The 14941-nt window shown below is 44.3% G+C and overlaps 1 protein-coding gene across 2 annotated transcripts; it reads right to left on the reverse strand.

The window, feature by feature from the left end:
* Positions 1-1130: 1130 nt before the first annotated feature.
* On the reverse strand, positions 1131-14287 carry LOC306924772 (guanylate-binding protein 1-like). Of its 2 annotated transcripts, none has more exons than XM_079503407.1 (11): positions 10968-11011; positions 10577-10773; positions 8122-8249; positions 7860-7969; positions 6894-7078; positions 6540-6773; positions 5923-6200; positions 4556-4765; positions 4269-4371; positions 2400-2581; positions 1131-2040 (listed from the first exon to the last, which is right to left on the reverse strand). In XM_079503407.1, exons 1-11 carry the CDS (start codon positions 10994-10996, stop codon positions 1831-1833), a joined length of 1866 nt encoding a protein of 621 aa, XP_079359533.1. In that variant the 5' UTR covers positions 10997-11011; the 3' UTR covers positions 1131-1830. The 2 variants fall into 2 exon arrangements, with proteins under 2 accessions (XP_079359533.1, XP_079359534.1); XM_079503408.1 differs by lacking the exon at positions 10968-11011 and adding an exon at positions 14182-14287 and having other exon boundaries at positions 1132-2040.
* Between the last annotated feature and the right edge of the window lie 654 nt (positions 14288-14941).

Here is a 14941-nt window from a genome sequence, read left to right on the forward strand (position 1 = left end):
GCAGCCAACCGCAATCACACAATCAATAGTGAGTATTTCCGATCGTGCGATCGTCGATATGCAAACTGCATTTGGGGCTAGATTTAGTGAGTTCAGAAAGGAAAAAACACTCGTTCCCTGTCTCACCCCTGGAGATTGACCCGTCCCTGTTGAACACGGCTGCATTTCCAGGATTAAAGCAAGCTGAATTGGAAATGGAACTGGCCGATATCGCTGACAAAGATTTATGGGTGTCCAAGTTCAAAAGTATGACAGCCGAGATAGAAGACGTCACTCGTCAGAAAGCCACTCTCGCCCTTGAACACAAATGGACCGAGATTGTAAACCTCCCAAAACACGACACACTTGTGTGGAAAACATGGAATGCTCTTCCAGACAATTATGTGAACATGAAGAAACTCGCATTTGGAGTATTATCCATCTTTGGATCAACGTACCTTTGTGAGCAGATATTCTCAAACATGAACTACATTAAATCCAAATACCGCACACGCCTCACCGATGAGAGCCTGCAGTCGTGTGTGAAGATTAAAGTGACATCTTACGTGCCCAATGTTGAGAAGCTCTCCAGCGATGTCAACACACAGAAATCACATTAAACGGGTAAGAACACAGTCCTTTCATAGGCGCTTCATTTAGTAACGTAGTAGCTGTTTTATCAAGTGATTTATGTCAGTATTTTGAATGACGCGGATATTATTGTGTTTTATTGCTCAGGTCAGTCAGAGCTGGATATTATTGTGTTTTATTGCTCAGGTCAGTCAGAGCTGGATATTATTGTGTTTTATTGCTCAGGTCAGTCAGAGCTGGATATTATTGTGTTTTATTGCTCAGGTCAGTCAGAGCTGGATATTATTGTGTTTTATTGCTCAGGTCAGTCAGAGCTGGATTGCTGTACTGTGGTGCGGGTGTCTGAGTTGAGGCCGAAAGTGGAACAGAGAAGAGGATTGCACACTGAAAATGAAACTGGACTATATTTGTTTTATTTGGCTTTTTTAAAGGCTATTAGGCTGCTGTGTTTTATTTTATCCTTGCACGCTGTTTTATTTTATTAATTTGCATGCACTATACATGGGGACTCAGGAATTACAGTTTGATTGATTGATTTATTAACAGTTTGCAGAATTACAGTACATTTCAAGTACAACTGTAGGCCTGCATTGCACTTTAAAAGTTACTACTGTGTTGTGTTTGGTAGTAAGAAAATCCCCCAAATAAAAATGACAACAACAAAAAGCTTATTTCTTTATTGAATTTCTATAATTTTGTCAATGCAACAAAACATGGCATAATAATGTATTGAAAGTTAAACCATAGCGCACTTTTTATTTTGATAGATAGACTAATATCCACTTGCGGCCCTGTTGTCTTCATTATATATATATAAGCATTTTAAGGCTTACATTTTTTTGCGGCTCCAGATAGATTTTGAATTAATGTTTTTGGTCGAAAATGGCTCATTCAACATCTTGGGTTGCCGACCCCTGGTATAGACAGTAGTTTATAGCTACTTAGTCCCCGTTTTGAATAGCCCCCATTTGTCAGAGTTACATATACAGGCCTCTAGTTATAATACATAGATTGATTATCCCATTACTTATTACCGCAATTCACAATAAACTGTCGACAGTACATTGACCAAAACTCAGGGGCACAGAGGGCATTTTATACATATTTGGGGGGTTTGCGTGTGCGAAACATTGCATGAGGCGGGGGGAGATCCCCTTCACTTTTTGCCTCTGGGAGCCTGCCAAAACTTAAAGCTCTTACTGTACATTAGTACATCAGTTCTCTAATTAATGTATCATTAGCTGCTCTTTAGCAGCTTCTTTAACAAATTGTACATTGAGGTTGAGGTTGAGGTCTAGGTTCTAGCTTCTCCATCATCATCATCATCATCTTGATCATCAGATCGTTCGACCTCTCAGCCGCAACCTGTCTCGCAACGTCTTGCTGTTGCTGTCTCTCGAGAGCCGCCACCTGGTCAGCCAACCGATGTGCCTCCGCTCCACTAGCCTTTGCCGCTTGTTCGGCCAGGGCCTGAAATAACACATTGACACATTACACAACACCATACGATATAAACATAACTTATACAATTGGCACACACAAAGATTCAATTTACATTTCTGATCAATTTGGTGATCTAAACTTTGGTGTCAGACCCATCATGCAAAGCACTACAAATAGATGACAGCTTGATGTACAAATATCCACTTCTATATAGCCAAGAACAGATTTCACGGGGGCCAATTTCGAATTGCAGACGTAGGTGCCCTTTGAGATCGGTTTTGAAGACAGAAAGGCTTTTGAATGACTTTTCGATCCTTTATGTATCTTCTTCAGGTTTTAAAATAAACAAAATTAAACCTATGAAGAAGATCTAAAAGAACACTTACAGCCATCATCTTATCATGCCTGTCGTCAGCATCTTTCTTGTCTTTGTCCACCTTCTCATTGAGCTGTTTGATGTGCTCCTCTTGGGTTTTCCTCTGCTGAGCCATCTCCACCTCCAGTGCCTTCCGTTTCTCCTCCGCGGCCAGTCTGTCTATCTCTGCCTTCTCCAATTTCGCTTTCTGCTCTGTAGGAAACAAATAAGACAGAACCATTCAACAGAAAAACACTGTCACCATCCTACAAAGTCAGGATTGTACCTCTATGTCCCATCATCTCAGCCCTGTGTTTCCTCAACCCTAACCACACTCCTAACCCCGGCCATAGAACTAACCCTAACTCCCACAGCTGGGCGATGAATTGCATTTTTAAGATCTTGATTTAGATTTTTTATTTTAGATTTAGATTACGGCACTTCACGATCTGTGAAATACAAAATACAAAAATGGAAACATCAGATTTTTAAGTGCATCTGGATAAATGTTTTCTTTGTTTTGTTTTTACCCTGCCCTGTGCAGCACGTTGGAACATTGTTTTAAAAAGGTGCTATATAAATAAAATGCATTATCATTATCATTAGTCGAGGATTTATTTTTAAATTATGATTTAAATTATTAATCATTGATTCTGTGTACAGCAGATATGCAGCTGTGGGACCTACTGTAAAGGAATTGTTCTCTTAATACAGCCACAAATAACTGTCGTCAAACAATCATATAGTAGTCAAATGTTCAGCTGTGCCTTCAGTGTGTTGGGGCGCTCAAACAGCAAACATGAGTCTTTAAGGTGACATTCACACCAGAGAGCTTTGCTGCGATTAAAACGAATCCTGCTGCGCATTGTCAGAAAGTGCACTTCGTTTGGCAGGTGTGAAGGCTCATTCGAAATCTAATGCGTATCAAAGAACCGCATTCTACTCCGAGCAAAAACGGGGGTTTCACTTCGCTTCCAATCGCACTAGATTACGATTCAGTGCAGGTGTGAATACAATCCGCAGTAAATAAAGGAAATGAAGCAAACGATGTGGCGGGTGAGGAGCTGAACACAGTTGGAGACGGAGAAGGCATATATTTACGCAGCGCAAAGATGTCCCGTTACCGTGGATAGACGTGGTCGAATGAGCAGACTGAAGCCCTGATCGAAATGAGGACGAGTACATTAATCAATTGCTTAAGGAAACACATAAAAACACTGCAGTGTATTATAGCCTAGAGAATATTCTGTCTGTCTGTCTGTGCGTGCCGTAAACATGGAGTGCTGTCACTGTGTGGGGAGTAGGGACTTTCATCTCGATAAACTTGTAAACATTTTGCGCTGCTGTCTGTTATATCAGTGCGCTCAGCGCTGTTCCTTCCATGCCCAAAAGAACAGTGCGTGGCTGCGTGCGTATAGAGAGAGAGAGAGCGAGAGAGAGAGGGGTGGGTCCAGTCCCAGACGGCACGACACATGCACGTTATGAGTATAATTTGAATCAATTTTGATCACCATATATTTCACTGTGTAGGCTATAGTTTATGAATGGAACACATTGATAAAGGTCCCCCTGCTGCGTTTCCATAGCTGCGGATGACAGTGTGAAGGCAAACCGCAGTAAATTAAATATGCAAGAAGTCCCAATTCTCCTCCCATTCGCATCGAGTCTACCGAAGTATTAGGTGGGAATGTGACCTAAATCACACCCAGGTTTGTCCCATTATTGTTATTGAACCTTTTAATGGTTGTGTCTGAGAGTTGTTAAATGTTATTGGATGAAACAAATATGATATTAATATGATAGGGCTAAATACCTTATTCCGCATGGTATGTAAAGCACAATTCACTAGGAAATGTTCTATATAAAGTATAAGCTTGATTGATTTACTAATTGACTTTACCTTCTGCTTTCCGCTCTGCCTTAGAGAGGCTTTTATCTGCTGCCAGTATGGACGTGACGAGGTTCGCCTTCTCATCCAGGTATGTCTTCAGCACGTCCTCAACCTGGTATCACGCACGCACGCACGCACGCACGCACGCACGCACACCCGCACACACACACACACACACACACACACACACACACACACACACACACACACACACAATTAGCCTACCCTCATCAGTATGGTTTAATTAATTTAACATTCTCTGACTCAGATCAGAAGTTGGCAGGAATCAGACTTACCATGAATCCTTTGCCTTCACGTCTGTATGTACGAATCATCACCTGGAGGTCCTGGCGGAACTTCTCGTATCCTCCTGGGACTGTGTACAGACAAGCTCCCACGTTGTTCTCCAGGGATTTAAAGACTCGTTGGATGATTTGTTCACATGCCGTCTTGGACTCGCTGATGTTCTTCTCAGAGATCTGATCGTATTCCCCCTGAAGTACAATCTAAAAACACAGTGGTAACAATTAACACGGTTTACTGCAGTGCAGCCCAGTATTTAATACAAGAGGGAGGGGCTCCCACAGTGAAAAGACAAGAGACAGGAACTATGCATATGAAGATACAAGGGAAAGGAGTTAAACAACAACTGTATTAAACAAGGGACTTAAAAGCACAATCATTTTGACTAAGTTTTAGAGGATTTAAAAAAGTGTTGGATAAAGTGACTGAAACACACAATATGAAAACTAGAAAAAGTGACGTGCTGGGCACAGGTCTCCCCCAGGAGGATAGGAGTGTGTGTGATGTTTGGCAAAATGTTTAGTAATATATAGGAGTAATATAAAAAAAATGTTTGCAAAAAATGTCTCCAGTTTGTTGAGGAAATGCTAAGCCAGATCACTCACAGCATCTCTGAGGATATAGAATTCTGGATGAGCAGGACATTTGCAGCATTTTGTACGAAACGGGCCACCCCTGAAAACGTTGGAAGGCATCAGTGTAGAATCTGAGAAATCCAAGAGACTCGTCTTGATCACATGACTACAGAGATCATGTGTAACGATTTGGAAAATGTTTTTCCATGGCCTCTAGGGAGTGCGCATACAAAGTTGTACACAGATCGATGCAGTTATAGGTAAAAACAGGAATTGCCCTGTTATGGCGCCACCGTGAGGCTGATTTGGGGGGGGAAATAGTGGCATGTTGTCCTCGGCCTAGTGGAAATTGCACACTGTTTGTGATTTGTGGCATTTTGTTCGAAACGGACCAATCATGTGAGCTTTGGAAGCCAATCAGGATGGTTGATGGGAAATGGTGCAGATCCGTGTTGATCACATGACTATAGAGATAGTGTATACCTAATTGTGTGATGTATGGATAAAATGAGTACGAGTAATCTACAGAAATGTGTTTTGCCAAAATCAGCCTCGTGTGGGCGCTATAACAGGCCGTTGTGGAATATTTGTGGCAGAGGTTTGTCGTTGGCATCCAGGGAGTGTGTGTGCACAGTTTGGCATGGATCGGGCCAACCGTGCCGGAGATTAGCTGGTAACGCACGCATGCACGCACACACTCGCGCACGCACACACACACACACACACACACGGACGGAGTGCAAAACATACTCTCTCCCCATGCCTTCGACCTGGTGAACACATACCGAAAGCTTCTTCTGATATTCTTGGTTGTCATCTCTGAAAGAACATTCCATGAAGACTGCCAGGGCGTCTATCTCACTGGAAGCATGGATTGCAGACAGCTCCTCCAAGGTGTTGGTGGGGAAGCGTACTGACTCCATCCCCTTTTTATAGAGGACCCGGGCCTGCTCAACAGCTTTGGCATTCTCAACCTCAGCCAGAGCCACCACAGCATTTTCCAGACAGGGAACCTTTCCACTCTGGATGGCTTTCACATATGTCTCTGCCAGCTGACCAAGCACTGTGGAAGATAGACCCATTCAGCAAGTGTGTTACAACTCTTGATAGAGACTGATGTTTATGCTGGAGCAGACAAAAGTCAGATGTTGCTAATTCCGATATCACCTACAACAGCAAAACAGGGGAGGCTGGCAGATATAACGAATATCATGTTATACTGTCATGAATCCACACAAAGGTACTTTTGAAAAACAGAAATATTTATATAATATTTTGACGACAGAATGCAAAGTGAGCATGTACTTAGCCGTCATTTATTTCAATCCCTCAAATGCTGTTGACTGACAGAAATGCCAGACACCCAGTGAATGTAGTGTACATTTATTGAAATCCCACTTACATCTGCCAGTGACCTTTATGCCATCCCCGACAAACTTGGTGTCAGACTTGGTGTAGATGTGTTCAGTGAACTTGTTGGCCTGTTCAATAAACTCTGGCTCCAGCTCCTTATCAGTCACTTCCTCCATTCGTTTCAATATCTTAGCCTTGCCCGGACTCTCCAACACAAAGCATGAGCGACGTGGGAAGAATGTACGTAGGCAGGCACGGGGTTCGTTGTACTGCGGCTTCCCACCTTTGGCAACATGAAACATATACAGAACCCAATACCTTTTAGTGTAAAGACCTTCTGGTGCCTATTTTAAATGATTGAAATCTCAATTATATTCAAATCATTTTAAGCAGTTCATGAAACCTTTAATCTCCTTGAGACCGTGTTCCAGGTACTCGTCCTCTGTACAGGGTTTCCCATCAATCTCCAGCTCGAGTGTAAAATCTCGCACAGTCCACACAAAGGAGGGAAGGTAACATACAATCGTACGATCATCATTCTTCTCCTTGGACTTAATTTTGATATTCTTTGTCAGTTCTGTCACATAGCTGTAAGGGGTGGTGTTGAGGATGACAAACAAACCTCACACAACACTGGGTTTGTAAACCTTTTTACAGGAGGGTAGAATATTTGTAAACCTTTTTACAGAAGGGTAGATTGAGCACGGAAAGACAGACCTACATGAGATACATTTAATTAGTATTAAATACTGAATAAATGTTTGTTAAGAGGAAACTGTCCCTGAAACACTGTTTGGGGCTAGAAAGAATCTTATTGCTGTGGCCCTCCTGGGGACTGCCCATAAGTCCGACATCCCGTTAGTCCAACCTGTGGCCGGTTAAGACTGAGGTTAGGGTTAGCGACCTACGTGGCCGGTTAAGAGTGAGGTTAGGATAAATAGTGACCTATGTGGCCGGTTAAGACTGAGGTTAGGGTTAGTGACCTACTTGGCCGGTTAAGACTGAGGTTAGGGTTAGTGACCTACGTGGCCGGTTAAGACTCAGGTTAGGGTAAGTGACCTACGTGGCTGGTTAAGAAGACTGAGGTTAGGGTTTATTATAGTGTTAGTAATCGGTCGGATTAACGGGAGGTCGGAACAACCAAGCTCTAAGCATGAGCGTGGTTCATTTTGTTTCTGCATTTTTATGGAGAAAGCCCTGGCCTTTCCAAAAACAATATATACTTGAGCTTGTCCAAATATAATTGGACTGGAAAAGACTATTCTAAAGTTAATAAATTAACAAGTGAAAGCAAGCCAAATATAGGACAATAGTCATAGATTTAATCTTGGCAAAAGAGGGAATAATGAGTGAATAATGTGAAGGATACTGAATGTTCTCCATGGATTTATTATCAATGGTTCCCATGGTGTTGTAGACCAGGGTGCTGCTGAGCAGAACTGCCATGGCAAAGATCCAGTTGTCATTCTTCGTATCTCCCTGAAAACACAATACATTGTTTGGACGTCATCTTTTATGTAGTATTAGAATAAGTGTGGTGGGGGTGAATGTCCAACTCCACTAACCTCCAGGTTCTGACGTAAATCATTAAATGCAACGTGATTTGAACATGAAACAAAATGGCGTCTCACCTTCTCAACATCTCCCAGTCCCTCTGTGTCCAGCAGCACCAGAGTGTGGTCAGTCTTTCTGGGGTGAGGTACACACCACATCCAGATGCCCTTCGTCTTGGATTGGACGGTGGATCCCAGAGGAAATCCTTTACCGATGGAATATGGGACAATAACAAACCAAAATATAGCTGCAAGCAGCGATAGGACGGGGCCAAGCAATAAGAAAAATCACACCTGTGTGAACTGAGCGGTGCAGACCGCTCAACAACACCACTGGCTATAGTTATAGTGCTCAGTGTGACTGGCCTTTTTAGGCTGCTCAACAGAGCAGCGGTATTGCTAGCCTGGATCGTAACGGAGCGGATGGTAACTTTCGCCATGTTGTAGTGAATGATTTGTAGTCATCTGGCAGGAAACCACAAGGCGGAATCGGTACTATGAATGGATACTTCTTATTCCGCCTTGTGGTTTCCTGCCTGATGACTACAAATCAGTGACTACAACATGATGTAAATTACCATCCACTCCAGACCGGTATACACAGCGATTTTGGAACACAGACCAGGCTTTCCTCCGAGGTGGAAAGCCTGGTGACGCGAGCTTACGGTATTGCAGCTGTTCGTACCCCAAACAGACGCCAAACAGACCCACTTATTGTGCGTATTGCATATAGTCTTTTTCTTATTGCTGCATTCTTTGGCCCCTCTTATCGCTGCTTGCAGCTATATATTGTTGGCTTTTGGCCAAACGAGGCATGATCTAAAGGTCAGAGGTCAAAAGTCAGAACATGAAAGTTGTTTGGCATGAGGAGACACATAATGTGTATCAAAGTGTCATTGCTGACGGTCAAACGATTCATGAGCTATGCCTGTAGAAAGTTTGCATTTTCAATTAAGTGCTATAACGCCACCCTTTGGCCAATGGCCGTGGGCTTTGCGTCATCACCATTTGGTATAGCCCTCTACCATAAGTATTATGAAAACCGACGGTTAAGCCAGAACTGCTATTTTTGGCGGAAGGAGAAGAAAGAGAAGAACAAAACAGACAAATACAATAAGGGACCAAAGACCCTTAAGTCCCTTCAGGCTTGGCCCCTTAATTTCATGAAAAATATTTCAACTAGACTATCCTATACTATAGAGAACCGAAGTCCTGACGTCACTCGCTCAACCCCTGGTTCGCAGAAGTAATTTATCTATGGAGAATAACATGGGATCATTTTAAAATAATCTCATATAAGAATTGTGGTCCAAAAATAAGCAAACTGTCTTGCCGATATTGTGGGGGAGGTGTCTCTGTATTGTTTGCGACTCATTTGATACAGTCTGTTTCTAGCGAAAATATAACTAAATGCTAATTCAGTAGCAGTAACATTAGTGTTTTCTCTCAGTCAGTTGATTCTTCATATCCATGAGTGAAACGGCCAGGATGATTTGTTTATTTTTCAAACACAGTTCTTATATGAGGCGATCTAAGATCCCCCTATGGGGATTATAATACAAATAAAACACAGTTCTTATATAAGGTGATCTAAGATCCACCTATGGGGATTATAATACAAATAAAACACAGTTCTTCTATGAGGCGATCTAAAATCCCCCTAAGGATTATAATACAAATAAAACACAGTTCTTATATGAGGTGATCTAAGATCCCCCTAACGGGATTATAATACAAATTAAAAAGTACACGAACCCTGGGAACAGCACCCTCTGAACCCTGGGAACAGAGTGACCTCTGAACCCTGGGAACAGTGCCCTCTGAACCCTGGGAACAGAGCCCTCTGAACCCTGGGAACAGTGCCCTCTGAACCCTGGGAACAGAGCCCTCTGAACCCTGGGAACAGAGCCCTCTGAACCCTGGGAACAGAGCCCTCTGAACCCTGGGAACAGAGCCCTCTGAACCCTGGGAACAGAGCCCTCTGAACCCTGGGAACAGAGCCCTCTGAACCCTGGGAACAGTGTCCTCTGAACCCTGGGAACAGAGTGACCTCTGAACCCTGGGAACAGAGCCCTCTGAACCCTGGGAACAGTGACCTCTGAACCCTGGGAACAGAGTGACCTCTGAACCCTGGGAACAGAGCCCTCTGAACCCTGGGAACAGAGCCCTCTGAACCCTGGGAACAGAGCCCTCTGAACCCTGGGAACAGAGCCCTCTGAACCCTGGGAACAGTGCCCTCTGAACCCTGGGAACAGAGCCCTCTGAACCCTGGGAACAGAGCCCTCTGAACCCTGGGAACAGAGCCCTCTGAACCCTGGGAACAGTGCCCTCTGCCAATATTGACGTCAGACTTCGGTGCTCTATTGATACCGAATCTTAATACCAAATTGATGTCCAAGAAAAGATAGCTTTTATCTAGTGATAATGATCTGAAGTAGGATTTTCTATTGTGTGGACTTTGGAACGCATACTGTGAGTATGTGTGTATGCCTTATAATGGAATTAGTGTATACCTTATAATGAAAATGCTCACCTTTGTTTGCCCCAGCCAGCCTGTTCATGAGGTAGGACTTCCCGGTCCGGTACATTCCCACTACTGACACCACCACCACTTTCTGCTCGATCTGCAGTAACATCTCCAGGGCATCGGAAACCATCCGGAGACTCCCTTCACTGTCACTCTCTATCAGACATACTGGCTTCTCCATGCTGCAGGCTGCCATGATACTGCTATAGTGGAGAAAACACAAACACCACATCCTTCATGCTGCAGGCTGCCATGACACTACTAGTGGAGAAAACACACACAACACATCCTCCATGCTGCAGGCTGCCATGATACTACTATAGTGGAGAAAACACACACAACACATCCTCCATGCTGCAGGCTGCCATGACACTACTATAGTGGAGAAAACACACACAACACATCCTCCATGCTGCAGGCTGCCATGATACTGTTATAGTGGAGAAAACACACACAACACATCCTCCATGCTGCAGGCTGCCATGATACTACTAGTGGAGAAAACACACACAACACATCCTCCATGCTGCAGGCTGCCATGATACTACTAGTGGAGAAAACACACACAACACATCCTTCATGCTGCAGGCTGCCATGATACTACTAGTGGAGAAAACACACACAACACATCCTCCATGCTGCAGGCTGCCATGATACTACTAGTGGAGAAAACACACACAACACATCCTCCATGCTGCAGGCTGCCATGACACTACTAGTGGAGAAAACACACACAACACATCCTCCATGCTGCCATGATACTGTTATAGTGGAGAAAACACACACAACACATCCGCCATGCTGCAGGCTGCCATGATACTACTAGTGGAGAAAACACACACAACACATCCTCCATGCTGCAGGCTGCCATGATACTACTAGTGGAGAAAACACACACAACACATCCTCCATGCTGCAGGCTGCCATGATACTACTAGTGGAGAAAACACACACAACACATCCTCTATGCTGCAGGCTGCCATGATACTACTATAGTGGAGAAAACACACACAACACATCCTCCATGCTGCAGGCTGCCATGATACTACTAGTGGAGAAAACACACACAACACATCCTCCATGCTGCAGGCTGCCATGATACTACTAGTGGAGAAAACACACACAACACATCCTTCATGCTGCAGGCTGCCATGATACTGTTATAGTGGAGAAAACACACACAACACATCCTCCATGCTGCAGGCTGCCATGATACTGCTATAGTGGAGAAAACACACACAACACATCCTCCATGCTGCAGGCTGCCATGATACTACTAGTGGAGAAAACACACACAACACATCCTCCATGCTGCAGGCTGCCATGATACTACTAGTGGAGAAAACACACACAACACATCCTCCATGCTGCAGGCTGCCATGATACTACTAGTGGAGAAAACACACACAACACATCCTCCATGCTGCAGGCTGCCATGATACTGTTATAGTGGAGAAAACACACACAACACATCCTCCATGCTGCAGGCTGCCATGATACTACTAGTGGAGAAAACACACACAACACATCCTCCATGCTGCAGGCTGCCATGATACTACTAGTGGAGAAAACACACACAACACATCCTTCATGCTGCAGGCTGCCATGATACTACTAGTGGAGAAAACACACACAACACATCCTCCATGCTGCAGGCTGCCATGATACTACTAGTGGAGAAAACACACACAACACATCCTCCATGCTGCAGGCTGCCATGACACTACTAGTGGAGAAAACACACACAACACATCCTCCATGCTGCCATGATACTGTTATAGTGGAGAAAACACACACAACACATCCGCCATGCTGCAGGCTGCCATGATACTACTAGTGGAGAAAACACACACAACACATCCTCCATGCTGCAGGCTGCCATGATACTACTATAGTGGAGAAAACACACACAACACATCCTCCATGCTGCAGGCTGCCATGATACTACTAGTGGAGAAAACACACACAACACATCCTCCATGCTGCAGGCTGCCATGATACTACTAGTGGAGAAAACACACACAACACATCCTCTATGCTGCAGGCTGCCATGATACTACTATAGTGGAGAAAACACACACAACACATCCTCCATGCTGCAGGCTGCCATGATACTACTAGTGGAGAAAACACACACAACACATCCTCCATGCTGCAGGCTGCCATGATACTACTAGTGGAGAAAACACACACAACACATCCTTCATGCTGCAGGCTGCCATGATACTGTTATAGTGGAGAAAACACACACAACACATCCTCCATGCTGCAGGCTGCCATGATACTGCTATAGTGGAGAAAACACACACAACACATCCTCCATGCTGCAGGCTGCCATGATACTACTAGTGGAGAAAACACACACAACACATCCTCCATGCTGCAGGCTGCCATGATACTACTAGTGGAGAAAACACACACAACACATCCTCCATGCTGCAGGCTGCCATGATACTGTTATAGTGGAGAAAACACACACAACACATCCTCCATGCTGCAGGCTGCCATGATACTACTAGTGGAGAAAACACACACAACACATCCTCCATGCTGCAGGCTGCCATGACACTGCTATAGTGGAGAAAACACACACAACACATCCTCCATGCTGCAGGCTGCCATGACACTGCTATAGTGGAGAAAACACACACAACACATCCTCCATGCTGCAGGCTGCCATGACACTGCTATAGTGGAGAAAACACACACAACACATCCTCCATGCTGCAGGCTGCCATGATACTACTATAGTGGAGAAAACACACACAACACATCCTCCATGCTGCAGGCTGCCATGATACTGCTATAGTGGAGAAAACACACACAACACATCCTTCATGCTGCAGGCTGCCATGATACTACTAGTGGAGAAAACACACACAACACATCCTCCATGCTGCAGGCTGCCATGACACTACTATAGTGGAGAAAACACACACAACACATCCTCCATGCTGCAGGCTGCCATGATACTACTAGTGGAGAAAACACACACAACACATCCTCCATGTTGCAGGCTGCCATGATACTACTAGTGGAGAAAACACACACAACACATCCTCCATGCTGCAGGCTGCCATGATACTACTATAGTGGAGAAAACACACACAACACATCCTCCATGCTGCAGGCTGCCATGATACTACTAGTGGAGAAAACACACACAACACATCCTTCATGCTGCAGGCTGCCATGATACTGTTATAGTGGAGAAAACACACACAACACATCCTTCATGCTGCAGGCTGCCATGATACTACTAGTGGAGAAAACACACACAACACATCCTCCATGCTGCAGGCTGCCATGACACTACTATAGTGGAGAAAACACACACAACACATCCTCCATGCTGCAGGCTGCCATGACACTACTATAGTGGAGAAAACACACACAACACATCCTCCATGCTGCAGGCTGCCATGATACTGTTATAGTGGAGAAAACACACACAACACATCCTTCATGCTGCAGGCTGCCATGATACCACTAGTGGAGAAAACACACACAACACATCCTCCATGCTGCAGGCTGCCATGATACTGCTATAGTGGAGAAAACACAAACAACTGCAGAGAGACATGTGGACAATAATGTACAATGCTACCTACATAATTGATTATGGTATACCGGTATGTGTATAAACACATTTTTTGATATTACTCTAATCTCACAAATCGTTACACAGTATCTCTATGGTCATGTGCTCAAGTCGGATCTGTCCGATATTTAATATTCCATCCTAATTGGCTATAATTGGCTTTCACAGTTTGCAAGATTTCCCCGTTTTGAACAAAAGCCTCAAATCATGAACGCAGAGTGCAATTTATGTGAAATCTTTCACACATTTTCTTACTAGGCTGAGGAATATATCCCATCCTTTTCACATTGGCCTGTTAGAGCGCCACCAACAGGTTGATTTTTGCAAAACACATTTTTGGAACAAGCCTCAAATCATCCAATTGCCATCAAAGGCGTATGAAGAAATGGCACCCTTTTCACATTGGCATTATTATAGTGCCACCAGGAGGCCACAACCTGACCTGCCCTGGTGGAGACCTGTGCCCAGAGGGGCACTTTATCTAGTTCATAATGTATTTGTTTGTCCCAGGGAAACACAACAGTTATCTTTTGGGTCTTGAGAGAAAACGTACGGGTCTAGTACTGCTGTTAGCAGGGGTTAGGTCTAGTGGTATCACTGCCCCCTGCTGTTAGCAGGGGGTAGGTCTAGTGGAATCACTGCCCTATACTGTTAGCAGGGGGCAGGTCTAGTGGTATCACTGCCCCCTGCTGTTAGCAGGGGGTAGGTCTAGTGGAATCACTGCCCTATACTGTTAGCAGGGGGCAGGTCTAGTGGAATCACTGCCCTAT

This window comes from Electrona antarctica, assembly GCF_951216825.1.
Source record: "Electrona antarctica genome assembly, chromosome: 6".
In the NCBI taxonomy this organism is placed as follows: Eukaryota; Metazoa; Chordata; class Actinopteri; order Myctophiformes; family Myctophidae; genus Electrona; species Electrona antarctica.

Excerpts from the sequence above, each read along its gene's own strand:
- LOC306924772 (XM_079503407.1), bottom strand. The coding sequence starts at position 10,996 with ATGGCAGCCTGCAGCATGGAGGATGTGTT. Across the intron at positions 8,250-10,576 it reads GCTGGCTGGGGCAAACAAAG|GATTTCCTCTGGGATCCACC; the intron begins GTGAGCATTTTC and ends CCATCGGTAAAG. Across the intron at positions 6,774-6,893 it reads CGGTCTCAAGGAGATTAAAG|GTGGGAAGCCGCAGTACAAC; the intron begins GTTTCATGAACT and ends ATGTTGCCAAAG.